The 16,687-nt window shown below is 41.6% G+C and overlaps 1 protein-coding gene across 2 annotated transcripts in view; it reads left to right on the forward strand.

Annotated features, from left to right (window-relative positions):
- The first annotated feature begins 3,345 nt into the window (after positions 1-3,345).
- Positions 3,346-16,687, forward strand: part of trmt1 (tRNA methyltransferase 1) — a 25,392-nt gene continuing 12,050 nt past the window's right edge. The window contains exons 1-6 of one of the 2 annotated variants that reach the window (XM_039794914.1): positions 3,346-3,588; positions 5,919-6,308; positions 8,903-9,092; positions 12,774-12,961; positions 13,483-13,598; positions 14,927-15,039. In XM_039794914.1, the coding sequence (XP_039650848.1) occupies positions 5,932-6,308; positions 8,903-9,092; positions 12,774-12,961; positions 13,483-13,598; positions 14,927-15,039 (984 nt within the window). In that variant the 5' untranslated portion in view covers positions 3,346-3,588; positions 5,919-5,931. The remainder of the gene's footprint in view (positions 3,589-5,918; positions 6,309-8,902; positions 9,093-12,773; positions 12,962-13,482; positions 13,599-14,926; positions 15,040-16,687) is intronic. The other variant, XM_039794903.1, reaches the window with a different exon arrangement.

Consider the following 16,687-nt stretch of genomic DNA (forward strand, 5'->3'; position numbering starts at 1 on the left):
GAGGCTTCTGCATCGTTTCATTACTTTTGCTGCAACGAATTAACACTGCACCTGTAGGCTACAGTAATTGGACTGTTTCCCATCAATGGGTTCAATTGTTATCCTATCCCGAGACCTAAAACTTCCCCCATTAAAAACTATTATTTTCCCCCAAATTATATGCACACATCTGGTGATAGGCTACTTCATGCCAGCCAGCCTAAATAAAGCTTTGTCAGCGTAACAATTTGAACCAAAGTAAAAGGTGAGTTTACTTGGGTGGTTAAATCCATATTTGTCATCACAGCCCGATCAGTAACGTGGCTAAAGGGAAATTAGGCTCACCTCCAAATTAAATTTATTTTCCTCAGCAATTATAGCTACTAAAAATAACTTGGCATATGATTTTGGATGAGTAATGGCAGAAAAGTTGACTTTAGTGCACTTGAAATAGCCTACTGTTTTTACCATGCAGTCACAACAAAGGCGATAGGCCTATAGGCTAAATGTAATATGCTTATATTGGGTCATTTTGAATTTTTATTTATGGTATTTATTTAAATTTTTAGATGAGCTATTTTATTTTGAATCCAGTCTAAAAGAGGATAGAAATGATGCCGTCAATGTCCATCTCATGTAACGCGTATAGCCATAAATAAGCCTAACAAAACAACTCCTAAAACTAGAAGTAATGAGATTACACTTGAGGGAGTAACTGATTACAGGTCTGAGCCCACGCGCCGCTGCAGGCAGGTAGACAGGAAGCGTCCCCAGCCGACCCGACTGTCTGAGCCCCACCCACAAGTCCACCCACTCGACCCACTCTCACTATACTCACCGGGCTGTCCTCTCCCTCGGGTGTTGGAACCGGACCGTAGAGCCGGGTGCCGCCGGTTCGATCCCGTTGTCTTAACGTGTGTGTGCGATAGTGCGTCTAGACTCCGGGCAGGTGAGCCCTCCGGGGCCTCAAGGCGCTGCGCACAGTGAATACTAAACAGGATGAGACTGCATTCAGGCACGGCACGGCACTGCGCTCCTCGCTCCCTCTCTCTGTCATGCCAAATACTATTAACTCTATAATTCTCCTGTGTCAGATGTATAGCGCCACGCTCTCTGGGCATTTATTGTCACAGCGCCCCCATCCAGATGTTCATGCGTGTGTGCATACAGTAGAGAGGCAGATTATTTTTTTTATCACCCTCACCCACTGTCATCCATGTCCTATTTTGTGGGAAATTGGTGCAAACTACTAAATAAAACAGCGTGATGGTGGATGACATGACAGTAAGTGTGACCTAATTGTTTTTCAGTGTGGTCATGCATTTATTACACAGACATAAGCCTAGTTATTGTGAGGCAGTGGTAGAAGAAGGGTTTTTTTATCAGGTAAAAGTTGCAGCACGTTGTACAAACATCCACACCACCACCCTTAAATTGATTTTTTTATATGAAAGGTCTCTCTTTTTAATTAGGCTATTTAGATTCTTCACATTTTATTTCAGGTATAGCCAACTCTCTGAAATGCTGTTTCAGGAATTAACTTGTATGGGATCAATTAAGAAGCCTAGTTGAAGTACAGAATGTTATTATCAGCAAAATGTTGAAATAGCAAATTCATTATGCAGGTAATCAGTAACAATACATCATATTTTGTTTTTAAACATGATCATATGTTCTGTTTGTAAAATATGAATATGTAAGTTAACGCTGTCAAATAAATGCAGGGTAGTTGCGTATAAAGTATAGGCTAATATTTGCCTCTAACATGTGGTGGAATAAAAGTATACCGTTGCATAAAAGGAAAATATTCAAGTGAAGTACCTCAACATTTTAAGTCAATAACCTATGAGTAAATTTTACACCACTGGTGTTTAGATCACATAACATTGAGATGTACATAACCTGTACATTAATGTCACCGTTCCTTACATTCCCTGCGCAATGTGCACTATTTTCTTTTTTTAAAGATGGAAAATGTACCTGGCCCTATAGGTTTGAATGAATATTACAACTATTTTGGCTATTGGCTCTTTTCCAGACAGGGCCCCAAAGCAAGTGATAAAGCATGGCCCCTTATATCAGTTGATGTTGTGCTATATGTTAAAGGTCCTATAACATGGTGCTCTTTGGATGCTTTTATATAGACCTTAGTGGTCCCCTAATACTGTATCTGAAGTCTCTTTATATAGATAGGGCGTACGAGACTTCTTGGTTCTTTCCGAAATTCAGCCTTGGTGCAGAATTACAGCCACTAGCGTCCCACAATGAGTTTCCTTAGGATGTGCCATTTGCTGTGTCTGAAGCTATTGAGGAGGAGAGGGGGGGGGCAAGGTGGAGGGTGGGGGTGTGGCCTTGACCAACTGCCACTTTGCTCGTTTGAAAGCCTTGATGTCTCTTTCTCATGGGTGGGCCAAATTCTCTGGGCGGACAAAGCAGAGAAAGGGGAGGTAACCTTGCCCCTTATGACCTCATAAGGAGAAGATTCCAGATCGGTCCATCTGAGTTTTCGTTTTCTCAAAGGCAGAGCAGGATACCCAGGGCTCGGTTTACACCTATCACCATTTCTAGACACTTTGGGAACCATAGGCGGGCTGGGGGAATGAATATTAATGTTCAAAAACCTCATAAAGTGAAATTTTCATGCCATGGGACCTTTAAATATTAAATATTACCAAATTCATTTTTATTTGACAAACAGGCCTAAATACACAGCAAACCTGGGTCCCGTGCAACTTGCCACTTTGGCAATCCTTGCTCACAGCAGTGAAAATGTAACTCCTTGACGATTAACGTAAGCTAAAAAAACTAAAATGTTATAAAGTTTGTTTATTTTGCACATTAAAGAATACAATTCATATCAAATAAGGGCAGTGTCCCCTTTTTCAACACACTTTGTCCATGTATATGACAACACCTGGTAGAAGGTTTAAAGGGCAAAGCAACACATATACCAGCCTATAGCCTATTTATTGTCCTTTTAACAGCCTCACACACTCATGCCATAAACGACCTAAATTCCCTTTACTGTTCCCAGACGCTCAGCGCTGACCTGCATTGACTTTATTTTCTCTCTAAGGCAGTTTATACCCTCACATCATTGGGCTCGGTTATTTTGGTTAATCCATAGGCTATGTTTAGCCTTTTCATCTGAATGCATCACCAAATTCAGGTGATGCGATTAAATTAGATTATTTATGAACGCACGCCTGATGTGTTTTCCAGTCTCCTTTGGTGAAAGTAGGCCAGTGTGTGTGTGCGACCCCCTCTCTCTTTTTTTTTTTTTTTTTTTCTTTTTTTTCCCCCTCTCTCTCTCTCTCCTCTCTTGTCCTTACATTCACCGCTTTCCCCTGACATATCGCACTGCTGGAGCGGGCAGCGCTTTTCCCAACTCTTCACTAGGCCTCGCGGGTTTCCGTAGAGACGCTCCAAACATGGCTGCCTCCATGTGCTAACGTGAGAGTAAACTAACCGAACCGTGTGTGTGTGTGTGTGTGTGTGTGTGTAGCAGCGAGGAGTTTTCAGTCGCTCGCAAGACCCCATCGCCTTTATATTTACCCTAACCCTGACCATTTAGAAAACAAGTGTCCGCCTTGAGGGAAGGTGTCACAGGTAAATACTGTTTACGAGGTTGAGCTTATAGCTAGCCAACAAGCTAATAACTTTGCTGGTAAGAGGTAGCATTACACGTCAGTTTTATTTTGTTTAAACGTTAATCGCTGACGTTTGTTTTCATGTTGCAACTTTAGGCGAAGTAACCCACGTGTTCACTCCGCTGTGTTGACATGTCAACTGACTGCTGTAATGAAAGAAGCGAAGCTAAAGAGACAGGGCAGACTAGTCTCCTGTAAATCCCCTGGGTGACTGGAGGAGGAATATATCTCAAGTACTGTGCAGTAGTTTCATTTATTTACGACATTAGACCATTTAGGGAAGTGCAACATACTCCCTTTTTATTGTATTCTATTTATTGATGTGTTTATGTTGTGTGTACGGCTGGGCAATATGTCGATATTCTATCGCTATCGTGATACGAGACTAGATATCTAGTCTTGTATCACGATATATATATCGTCCTAGATTTTGGAAATCGTAATATCGTAAATGGCTTAAGTGGCGTCTTTTCCTGGTTTTAAAGGATGCACTACAGCAGTGGTTCTCAAACTTTTTTCAATAATGTACCCCTTTTGAATTGTTTTTTTTTTAACCCTGTTGACTTCGGGTCACATTGACCCATTTTTTCAATTTTTTTTTATATCAGAAAATATGGGACGTAGAAATAAAAGCTGAAAATGTGTAGAAGAAAAATTGACCAATTTTAAAATGTTGGAAAAAGCAAAAACAAACTGTGAAAAAAAGGCGTCAAAAACATGGGGGAAGAAAAGTGTTTTTTTCAAGGTTGACGGAAAGACAACACAAGTACCCCCTGACCAGCGCTAATCATTTTCAGTAGAAAAAAAAAGTGTATAGAGGAACAGTACGCTGTCAGCGATAGATTTACTAAACGACAGCCTTGTAACTGAAAAAAACCATGCTAATAAGTAAAAGAGACAAAAACTGTAAAAAAGACAAAAACTTGGAAAAAGAAGGAAGGAAGTAAGGCAAGAATAGGTCAAAATAGTTTCAAAAACAGTGACATAAGAAGAAAAAAAGCGAGAAACTTGTAAAAAGTAGAAGGACAGTAGAAGGAAGGAAGGCAAGATTAGGTCCAGAGAAGGCGACACAAATGCCACATTTTTGGTAGAAAAAAAAAAGAAATTCTACATAAAGAGGAACAATGTTCTGGACAACAGCCTTGTAACTATTTAACATTTTGTTAAATATCTCACGTACCCCCTGCAGTCCTCCAAAGTACCCCCTAGGGGTACACGTACCCCCATTTGAGAAACACTGCACTACAGTAAAGTGATGTCATTTTCTGTGTTACCAGACTACTCTAGCTGTTCTGTTATTTTTTTTACCCAGACATTATGTCCACATTACTGAAGATTACATATCTTCAATCTCATTTTGAAGATGTTTTGTTAAAGCACCAGCTGTCAGCCCTAGAATATCGCCGCAATATCGACATAGAGGTATTAGGACAAGAACATCGCGATATCTGATTTTCTCCATATCGACCAGCCCTAGTTGTGTGTTAGATAAATAGTGCTGTGGATGTCTGGTTCAGTGTTTGTGTTGCGGGTTATTTGTCAATATGCCTGTACTGTACAACAAATTGCCTCTCTGGGACATTAAAGTGTTCAAAGTCAAAAAAAAATTCTAAGACTCTACTGCTGAAATAGCTACATTTAGTTATTGATCGACTCATTTAACAGTGATCATGTACACATTTGATCACAAGTTAATAAGTTGCGTCTCTTATATAGTAAAAATTTATAGTGACATTGTTGCAACAGCTTGCACTGTGACATATCCAGTCCCTTACATGTTTTTTTTCTCCATTCTAAACACAAGACAGAATAAGAGTTTACTTTCACAGCATAATGTGTAAATGAAGAGTTTTTGTGATCATTAGGAGCCGAAATCGCAATTGCGATTCCAATTTAGATTTATTGAACAGCCCTACCTTAGAGACAGTGTTGCCCTTAACGTTGTTTTTTTCACCAGCAGTGACAAGTTATTTATTTTTTTAACTGTGAAATATCAAGCTCCGTTCATATTTTGGTCACAATTCCATCATCAAAATATTTATTTGTGTTGTGTGTGATTAAAAAAAAAAAAACACTACGTGTCAAATATTGACATTGGTATTAGTTTCAGAAATCCAGTGTCGGATGGATTCCACAGTACCAGTCGAAAGTTTGGACATGTTTTTCTCATTCATTTGAATGGGAAAGTGTGCCCAAACGTTTGACTGGTACTGTATATTTACTGGACACATTTGAGTGTAACTCAGAAATATTTTGCTGTATTCAGACCTGTCATTTGTCTATTTCCAGGCGCTGTACCTTTATGCTGGTGCGGACAGCTCGGCACTTCCCCCTCATCATCTCCCATCATCTGCATCCTTCCCGCACTCGTTCTGCCACACAGACGTTTCAGTTGAGCTTAGGCATTGCTGCTGCCGCCAGCAGGGGGCTGAGATCCATGGAGCACCTAAAAACTGCCCCCGAGGTTCCCACCACCAAACCTCCTCCCACGACTGCCGAATCTTCAGCAGAAGATACGAGCCTGGCACCCACGGACACGACGGCTGACGAGGAGAAGCCGCTTCCGGCAGGACTCCTACCTGGGGAGACAGTGGTCAAGGAGGGCAAGGCGGCCATCTTGTTCCCCAGTGCTAATGAGGTCTTTTACAACCCAGTCCAGGAGTTTAACAGAGATTTGACGTAAGCATTTGGCCTGTACTCTGAAGAAACATAATTACTTTACACCACAGACATGAGTCTCCTTAGATTAATTCATTACAGTGGAGATATACCTCTACAATTTGGCATTGTTCAATAGACGGTATTCTTCAAAGTGCATGTGTCTTTCATTTTTATGCTAGAGACATTAAAAAATCATTTAGGAATGTGCTTTCCGATAACATGCTAGGTTGTAGGGGTGGGGGAATAAATCGATACGGCATAGTATCGCAACATTTTCCGTGGCAATACTGTATCCATACACAGACGCCAAGTATCGACCTTGTGTTGGTCAGTTTATCTGCTTGACAATCCCATTTTGCAGCAATAAAACTGAAGTGAGATGAACAAAAAAAAAATCTTTTTAGATAAAACCGATGTTGACAAAGTTTCTTTTTGGGGACATAATTTGATATTGGGGAAAAATTAGAAATTGGAAAAAAGGTAATAAATTGCAGTATATCGCAGACTATTGCAATATGTTTAAAATCGCAATAATATGGTATCGTGACATAAGTATCGTGATGATATCGTATCGTGAGGCCTCTGGTGATTCCCACCCCTACTAGGTTGTTAAACTAGAGAGTGCATACCTCTGCCAAGTACAATGCTCTAGATGTAGGCTTTTCCCTACCATTATAAGGCTTGGGCACAGCACCGCATAAATGTAAAATCAATGTGAGCATCAAAACTAACTAAATGACTTTTCTCAGCTGTAATTATTGCAGTCTGTCCCCAGTGGACTTCTTTAGCAAGTTTGGTCTTGAAGCTTTTTGACTCTTATTTATTATCTGCTCTAGTTTTTCCAACGATTTAGACACAGATATGATAATAGTAATGGCCCAAAATTATGTGAAAAAACATTGTCTTGAGGGAGGACCCCTAAACCCCCTACCAAATATGTGCACCTACGTCTTTCACAAACCTAGGGAAAACACTGCTAGATGTATTATTTTAATGTATAACAACGATAAAATGGGAATATTAATAAGTACTAAATGTAGTGTAGCTGCCGCAGATGTAGAGATGCCAGTTGCGCTAGCATTGGTTAACATTAGCCACCATGAACTACTGGTCATACGTCTAAGGCCACATCCACACGTACCAAAATGATCTTTTTTATTCCCCCTGTCTTCCCTGGCATCGTTTGAAGAATGTTTGCGTCCAAACTGATCCATTTGTAAATGACTCAACACGCTACTTCATATTCCAGGCCTAAAGGCGGCGTTGTTTCTGCTACAGAAATTCACCAACAAACGGAGAAGAAGAGGCGGAGCATGCGCATAAAGCTTTCGCACTGTATACAAACAGACAGTATATTTTGCCCTAGTAACCCTAATAGGCTCAATATCTTCTCCGGCAGGAACACAAGCATGTAGTCCGCCGTTGTTATTGTTATGAGGCGTCGTCGCGGCATAAGAGGTCGAAGGCTAGAGGTCGAGGGGTATGGCGATGACATCATCGATACGCAAGTATGCGGCTTCGCCGTCCAAAACGAAGACGCAAGGGCGGCGTTTTTGTATTTTTTTCACCCTGGGACCAGGTTTCAAAAAAGAGCGTTTTCAGGCAGTGCGTTAACAGGATTCGTTTGGACGATCGGCCAAAACGATGCGAAACGTGCGTTTCCACCAAAAAGCGTTTCCGTGTGGATGGCCCCTAAGGCTTTAGGCAAAACTCCTGAGTGCATTGAAATGAGCAACGGTGCAAACATTTCATAGTATCGCTTTAACAATAGATAATACATAAAAGTGTTGAATCTGCCTCTGCATCCAGACCTAAACAGACACGGTGGTAGACAATCATAGTGATTGTGATTGATAGAATATTTAATCCTTATTCGGCCTTTTGTACAAAGATGAATTGTGCATCATTTTCAAGTGAGTCAGACTCATGACCAGCTAAGTTTAATTCATGTTTTAGCAACACCTGTATACAAAATGCCATTAAATGTAGCAGTAAGTCCAGACACATGCCTCACAGTGATATATAAACAGAGAGCACATGGCGGCGCCATCTGGACCAAAAACCAATTATTTCTTTCTTTTGTCCCTTGCAAAACTTTCTATCAAGTTTCATCAAAATGTGTCACGTTGTTTTTTTAAATACATTCTGCTACTACAAAACCACACACAGGACTGAACACCTAACCTCCTCAGTGGAGGAATTAATTTACTGTCAGCAGGACAAGACATTTTCCCTCAGTCTCACATGTCCTATCTTTTATTCGGCTTCCATAATTCATTTTGCTGGCCTGGTTTTCCCTGCTTAGAATTGCATGATCGTAGTAGTGTTTTATACATTCACTCACAGTGTGCCAGTCATACTTTGGACAGTATTTTTTACAAAACAGGGACAAGTCTACCTCTGGAACACAATAAACTACACAGTAATATCGTAACTGTGATTTTTAACCCACTGTCAGACTAGATTAGTGTCTTTCATTTTGTGCAAGAAGCACTAAAGTTTTGTTTGGATGACAGCAAATGTCATGAATATTTAGCAAGCTCTGTTATTTAACCCCACTGTCATATCTACCGTACATGCTTATACATAGAAAAATCATTTTCTATTCCCAGATGTGCTGTGATCACAGAGTTTGCCAGAGATCTGCTGGCCCAGCGCGGGGTGAAGGTGGTGGTGCCCGGAGAGAAAGAGAGGGTGGTGGTGTCTCTGTCAGAGGAGACCAACGAGGACGACGCACAGACGGAGGAGAAAAACGGAGCAGAGTCTCCAGCAGTAACCGCAACAGTGGGGGAGAAATGCGAGGTACAAACCAGTTGATTTGCAGTGTATTTGCGAAGTCGCAGTCGTAATTGCTGATTGGGATCCAAATAAACACAAACGGTGACCAAAAACTGAAAAAAAATGAAAGAAAGTAAAGCCAGACAGAAAAAGAAGCAAATGTTCTGAGGCTGTGAGCGTAGGGCTAGGTATCGTTCAAAAATACCGCAAAATTCGATTACGGTTCCTGAACAATAAAATCCATTTTAAGCAAAAGAAATTACAGCATTACACATTACGGTACAAATCTTTATTTAAAATGTTCAGCTCCTTTACCCCTATGTGACGCACACTAGGGGTGTTGAAATGAAGCATCGATGCATCGCGATGCGGACCTAGACAATTCTGCATCGACGCAGTGACAGACCATAATCGATTATTACCTACTAATGTTACTTGTTGATTTTCCGGTACATGTTTTTTGCCTATTTTCGGTTGTCTGCTGTGTTCAGACTCCACTACATTCAGGAAGTGTCTTTTTTTTTAAGAGCAGATACAATAAAAAAGGGGAGCTCATGTATATCTGACTGCTTGAATTTGTTGATGAAAACCAGCTGTAGCCATATAATAATAATAATATTGAGGAGGTGACGCATCGTGATATTGAATCGATTTGAATCGTTGACAGGGTAATCGAATCATAAGACCAGTGAAGATTCACACCCCTAACGCACATTGTAATCAAGCCTGTCAAAATACAATAACATACACACGTCAGCCTCGTCTCTGTGTGTAATAGAGCTGTCCGTCTTCCTCTATAATACCATTCAAATTTCATTTTTTTTTTTTTGTAATATTCAAATATTTAATGCTCAAATGCAGCCTGTTATTAATATGTACTACACTACTCAGGCTTATGCATTGTCAATGCCACTATAAGCATGTGGTTGTTGTTACACACACAGTCCACTAGAGGGACTTCCAACGTTAGCCTGGCCTTGAAGGGGACCTACGTCACGGCGCGTTGCATTTCCGACACGCCGCTCTCTGTTTACTATCATTTTCCACCACGAGCACACAGCGACAAATCAACACAGAACTCTGGAATGAAACATTATCTAACAAGTGTATTGAAGCGGTTCTGTTGTAATGGCTAACGGTGCTCGGTTAACACAATGACATGTTAGAAAGCACAGCCAAAAAGATTTGTCATAAACACAACTGTTAGCCACGATGCTAAAGGCATTGATAAGTAAGCCAAATGGTACTTTCACTACTATTTTAGTGATTTTATAAGCAACCTGTTTCTTGCAGGTTGTCACGTTACTGAGAAGGTAATATATGAAGTGGAAGGCAACTCTGACAGCTGTAGGGCAGCTAACATTAGCTTTAGCTGTCTCCTATAACTTGTGACGCAGTTAGGAAACGAGAACGAGCTAACTAATGATAACCTAAGCATTTTGGCTCAGTGGATGTCGATTTTAAAGTCATGTTAAAACTATTTCCCATCCTTCTTCCAATTTCCAGCTGCAGCCTGTCACTCCCCATGTACTGTCGTTACGTGCTCCGTGATGTTAAGACATCACAGCGCCTCGTGTTTCTCACTCCCGCTAATGTAGTGGTTATCAGACGTGACATGACAAAAGCATTTAGTTTTCACATGCGGGTAGGCCAAGGCGAGAAGACGGAGATTAGCTAACGTTAGCCAACATATTTATAAAAAAATCACATTTGAATAGTAATTTCAGCATTTGAATAGTATTGTTTTTCTTTCAGAATTCGTTCCTACAGTCCTAGTGCATAACGTTGAGTTTTTCCTGCATGCCTGTACGGAGTGTAACGTTGGACAGCCAATCACAAACATTATCACATCTTGGTAGAAGCATGCTGTATGCTTATTGGTCCACTGCCGCTATTGAGATTTACTCCTTAGGCATTGAAATTTGGAATTGAATGACGAGGCCTTTTTCGATAGGCAATTTAGGAGCTGCCTTAAAGGTGCTGTAGGTAGGATTGTGAAGATCCAGGACTTAGCCAAAACATTTTAACATTGACAACTTCTCAGTCCCTCCCCCCTTTCCGCCAAAGCCCAAACGGTCTCCTAAGCCCCTCCCCCCACAAGGGAGATCTTTGCACGATAGAGCGCGTGTGAAGAGAGGGGAAGGGGAGGAAACCTATCTGCAGCTCGTGTGCGGGGAAGGGGGAGGGGAGGACACTATGAAATGCGTGTGCTTGAGCAGTTATTGACATGCAGTTAGACACCCCCTCCTGGCCGTGATTGGTGCATCTGAACAGGGAGCGGTGGATTTTGCAAGTCGCACTACAAGCTGTAGGTGGTGCCAGAGGAGACAGATATATTTTTTTTATTACCTGCTTCATATAGTTCTACTCGAACATAGGGTCAGTTTCAGCAAATATGACAGAAAGTTAGTTTTATAAGGCTTACCTACTGCATCTTTAAAGTATCAAAGTTTGGTACCCAGTCCTACGTGAGTGTGGTTCTGTAGCACGGAGAAATGTTCTAATACTGTCAGGGCTAGTGGTTTGAGTCTCACTGGGGTTTCCCAATGCTAAAAAAATATACACACTGAAGCTGGCGTAAAGCAGTTTGGATGAGGGCTTCCATCAAATGACTTATGTTAATGTCGCACAAAGTAATTTCACACTCTGGTGGCCCTAAGTGGTAGAGACCGGTAATTAGATCAGTTTTTAAAACGTTGAAGGATTTCATTATGTTCTACTAATGTTATCAGATGTCAATGAAGAGCTGTGTTTTATGCTGTTGTTCACTGACTGAGGTACAAAAGAAGCTCAGCCATTGTTGGGGAGTCCAACTTTCTCTGGATAGCTTGCTCTGATTTGTCATTTGCTGTTTAAGTTTCAATACACCAGTTCTTGGCGGTGACTAGGCCAGTGATTGGGTATAAAAATGAATACACACACACACACACACACACACACACACACTCTACTGGTACAACATTTGGGGTCACTTAGAAATTTCCATTCCACTCCATCACAGACAGAATACTGGCTGAGATCAGTTGCATTGTTTCTTTTAACCAGGGCAGCAGTTTTCAGATTACATTATGTGCTAACATAATTGCAAAAGGGTTCTCGACTGTTGTAGAAAGAAGTGGCTGATCTTTAACGCAGTATCTACATTGCCCATTATCAGCAACCATTCATTAAAATGTTCCAAAGGCCCATTCTGTTTACTAATCTGATATCATTTTAAAAGGCTAACTGAGAAAACATTGGAGAACCCTTTTGCAATTACTGTATATAAGCACATAATGTAATCTGAAAACTGCTGCCCTGGTTAAAAAAAAAAACCAATGCAACTGATCTCAGCTGGTATTCTGTCTATAATGGAGTGGAATGGAAATGTCTAAGTGACCCCAAACTTTTGGCCAATAGTGTGTATATATACAGTACCGGTCAAAGTCGGAAATGCACCCCCTGACCTCAGATTTGTGAGCTCGGGCAACTACAGAGTACCCCGAGCTAAAAATCCAACATGGCTGCTCCGTGCATCAACAGTTGTGATAGCAGTGGTAACGTACAGTTATTAGCACTTCTGTGTTATTTGTCTCACGCTATAAGGTGGGAATGTGTCAATATTGTGTTTCCGCTTTGTTTCTACTGCCGCCGAGTGGCCAAAAAAAAAAGAAGAAACAGTCGATGCAGCTTTCAGATTAATCCCTTTTTGGCCCTCCATTTCAGCGTGGCCTTCGCGTGCTGGAGGGTCTGGCGGCGTCCGGTTTGCGCTCTGTGCGTTTCGCTCTGGAAGTCCCGGGCCTGCAGAGCGTCACCGCCAACGACTTCTCCACCAAGGCTGCGGCGCTGATCGCCCGCAACGCCCAGTACAACGGAGTGAGCCACCTGCTGGAAGCTAGCTGCAGGGACGCCAGGTACCATTACTCGGCACTTTTCAGGGAACCGCTTGTTGCTGCCGGTCTGCCTCTGCCCCTGGTGATTGATCTGCCTCACCAATTTGCTGTCTTGTTTGTTTTTCCTCCTCCGGTATTTATCCAATGCTGTTCTCATCTTCATTCCTCTCCAGCCTTCACCTTTGACCTCTTGTTCTATTCATCTCTGTGTTCCTGCTCTCATCTCCTCCACTCTCGTCTCTTTGCTTTTCTTCTTTTATGTTCTCTTCTGTCCTTTTTTTCTTTCCCTCGTGCGTGCCGCTCTCCCCTTTTTTCTCTTAGGCTTGCTTGTCTTCATGTCTCTCTTTCTTCTCTGGAATAATCTGCTCTCTGTTTTTTTTTTGTTTTTTTTTAATGTGCCCCCGACTCATCTTGTTACTACTTCTCTCTTCTCTCCATCCCTATCTGCTCCACTTTTAAATTAATTGCTGTCTTAGCATCTTACATTTCCTTTCAGTTGTCACAGATTCATGGATATTTCTTTTCACGTCTCTCCCCTGCAGTATGCTGATGTATGAGATGCGAGGGAAGAAGGAGCGTTTTGATGTAATCGATCTGGATCCCTACGGGAGCCCCGCTTCCTTCTTGGATGCCGCCGTGCAGGCCGTCAGTGAGGGAGGTGGGTAGTTTACTCTGTCGATAATTTAACCAACTCTTTTTTTTTTTTTTGCTTTTCATTCTTCTGTCTCTGGGTCCGCTCGAGTCAATTTGTAGTTTCGTCGCCCTGCTCCACATAACAGGACAATTATCTGGGACTGTCATTGGTAACGGTCTGATGTTAAATGCAATACAGAGGGTTTTTAAATTTATTTTTACAGTCAGGATTGTCCAGTGTGTTCCTGGCTTAGGGCAGAGGAGAGCATCCTGTCTCTTCTATCCAACGTCCTGTGGACTCTCCCCGTTTGTCCAAATTAAGAAAGTGATCCATCACAACAATCGGTAATGAAAAACTAAACTTTTAGAGCGAAGACGCAAACTGCCTCTTAAACAGCAGAGACCTCTCCGTCCAAGGTACACTGGATCAATACATGTTTTTGCTGCTAAGAATTCTCACTGCTGGCTTGATAGATAGGAGTTTGTGCAGTTTCTACCCAGATATCTTGGGTACGTTATGTGGGTAATACAACTGGAAATGGTAATTCTTTGTAACTCTGTGTTCTCTATACATGTTGTACCCACTGTCTCTCCTTGGTTAAGTTGATGGGTTAAAAAGTTTGAATTTCAAATGAAATGCACGAGACATGACCATGAGTATGTGTCATTTCCAAACAATATTACTTTGCTCAATACTAATCCATCCCTGTTTTCTCCCCCTTTTTCTTATGGATTTGGTCGACATTATTGAACTCTGTTTTTTGTGATTTGACTTGGTGAAGGAGATGCACTCACATCACATTATATTTTTTTTCACTACATTTTCAAACATAATGGCATAAAATCGAGTTGCCAGTTGGATCAGAAGTAGGTCAGACATTGTTTGTTTATTTTTTTTATCCCATTTGAGTCTCAATATGACTTTGCTATATAGCACACAGTACAACAAATCATGGTTAAACTTGACAGCCAATCTAAACCCATCTGAACTGCCCGGAATTTGAAACTCTCCACCCATGTGGGGCAACCAGAAACTTTTTTTTTTTTAAGATTATTTTTTTTGGGACATTGTAGCCCTTTATTGATATAGGACAGCTGAATACACGAAAGGGGAGAGAGAGGGGGAATGACACGCAGCAAAGGGCCGCAGGGCTGAGTCAAACCTGCGGCCGCTGCGTCGGGGAGTAAACCTCTATATATGGGCGCCTGCTCTACCAGGTGAGCTACCCAGGCGCCCACCCCAAGCGTTACTTGAACCCAATGTTTCTAAAAAGATGTGTTTTCTATTCACCGCTCCTCTCTTTTGTCCTCTTTGCTGACTTGCGGTCTCCTCTTTGTTTCCCTCCCTACCAGGTCTGTTGTGTGTAACGTGTACAGACATGGCGGTGATGGCAGGAAACAGCGGAGAGACCTGCTACAGCAAATACGGTTCGGTCTCCATCAAAGCCAAATACTGCCATGAGATGGTGAGTACACACACACACACACACACACACACACACACACACACACACACACACACACACACACACACACACACAGGCGCACGCAGAGTACGTGCACAGACACGTCACCGTGTTTGCATTCATGATGTCTTGATCCTTTGTGAAGCAGTGTGTGCAGTATGTGGGTTATGATAGACTCTGGGGAAGTAGGAAGTTGTGTGTGTTGTTGTGTGTGTGTGTGTGTGTGTGTGTGTGTGTGTGTGTGTGTGACGGCACAGTAAACATGTGTTAGTGTGTGTGCGTGAGTGTGTGTATGTGAGTGTGTGTGTGTGTGTGTGTGTGTGTGTGTACCTGTTTTACTATATTTGTGGGGTCCAAAAACCGGGGACTACAGTATACTTGTGGGGTCTGCACAGCCTCGTGGGGACCAAAATGCTGGTCCCCATGAGTTTAAAGGGCTGTTTGAGGGTTAAGACTTGGTTTTAGGACTATGGTTAGAATTAGGTTATGGTTAAGGTGAGGGTAAGGGTTAAGGTTAGGCATTCAGTTGGGATGGTTAAGAGTAGGGTAAGGGGCTAGGGAATGCATTATGTCAATGATATGTCCCCACAAAGATAGTAATACAGACTTGTGTGTGTGTTTTTTTTTCTTATACTAGGGCACTTTTTCACAAACTGATGAGATTTTGCTGCTCCTGGCGTCTTTTTAAAGTTCTAATCCTTAAGTTGTCAGTCCTGGTTGAGATGGCGACACCCTTGTTACTAGTAGTAACGATGCGTTCCATTTGAACTCGGAAGTCAGTGTCACTGTTACAGCCAGAGTGGTTTATCACTACAGCAAACACCGTAGCGTTGAGCAGCTACTGTGTCAGAAATACAGAAAAACAGCAGAGGAGCAGCCAAACAAACTCATGTTGTTTTTAATAAAGAAGTCAGTCAATTTCCCTTTCTACCGTATATATCATGCCAGCAGCCTCTTTTGGTTTCCCGCTGCGCACGGTGCAAGTAGTTTTTCCCCACAGCAACGGTTCAGTTATTCACCTTTCTGAGGAGTTGGAGGTGTGAAGCCTGCGGCTCTCGCATGTTGGATGAATGATCCAGTCTACAAATATGTTGTTTCCTGAACCAGCAGGAAGTACGCTGTGATAAACCCAAGTGCTCCCCTTTTATTTATACTAGGTTAAAAAGTCAATTTTTTTTACAAATAATATAACGTGAGTGGATGCTAAAGGCTTGGGTGTAGGGCTGCCACTAATGATTATTTTCATTGTTAATTAATCTGTCAATATATCTTGACGATTAATCAATTAGTGGTTTGGTCTAGAAAATATCAGAAAACGGTGAAAAATGTTTCCCAAAGTCTTGTTTTGTCCCCAACTCAAACATATCCAGTTCACTGTCACAGAGGAGCGAAGAAACTAGAAAATAGTCACATTCAAGAAGCAGGAATCAGAGTTTTTATTTTATTTTCCTAAAAAAATGACTCATCAATTTTCAAGATTTATTTATTTTCGATTAGGACAATGCACATTAATCAACATTTCTGTAAATGCGCCAGTGTTAGCCAGTCGGCTAATTTTCAACTGTAGTCCTAGTTGCATGCAAAATAGTTGGCGATTAATTTAAGTTGACAACTAATCGATTAATTGTTGCAGCTCTACCCGGGTGAT

The sequence above is a fragment of the Perca fluviatilis genome, chromosome 1, assembly GCF_010015445.1.
Source record: "Perca fluviatilis chromosome 1, GENO_Pfluv_1.0, whole genome shotgun sequence".
Classification (NCBI taxonomy): Eukaryota; Metazoa; Chordata; class Actinopteri; order Perciformes; family Percidae; genus Perca; species Perca fluviatilis.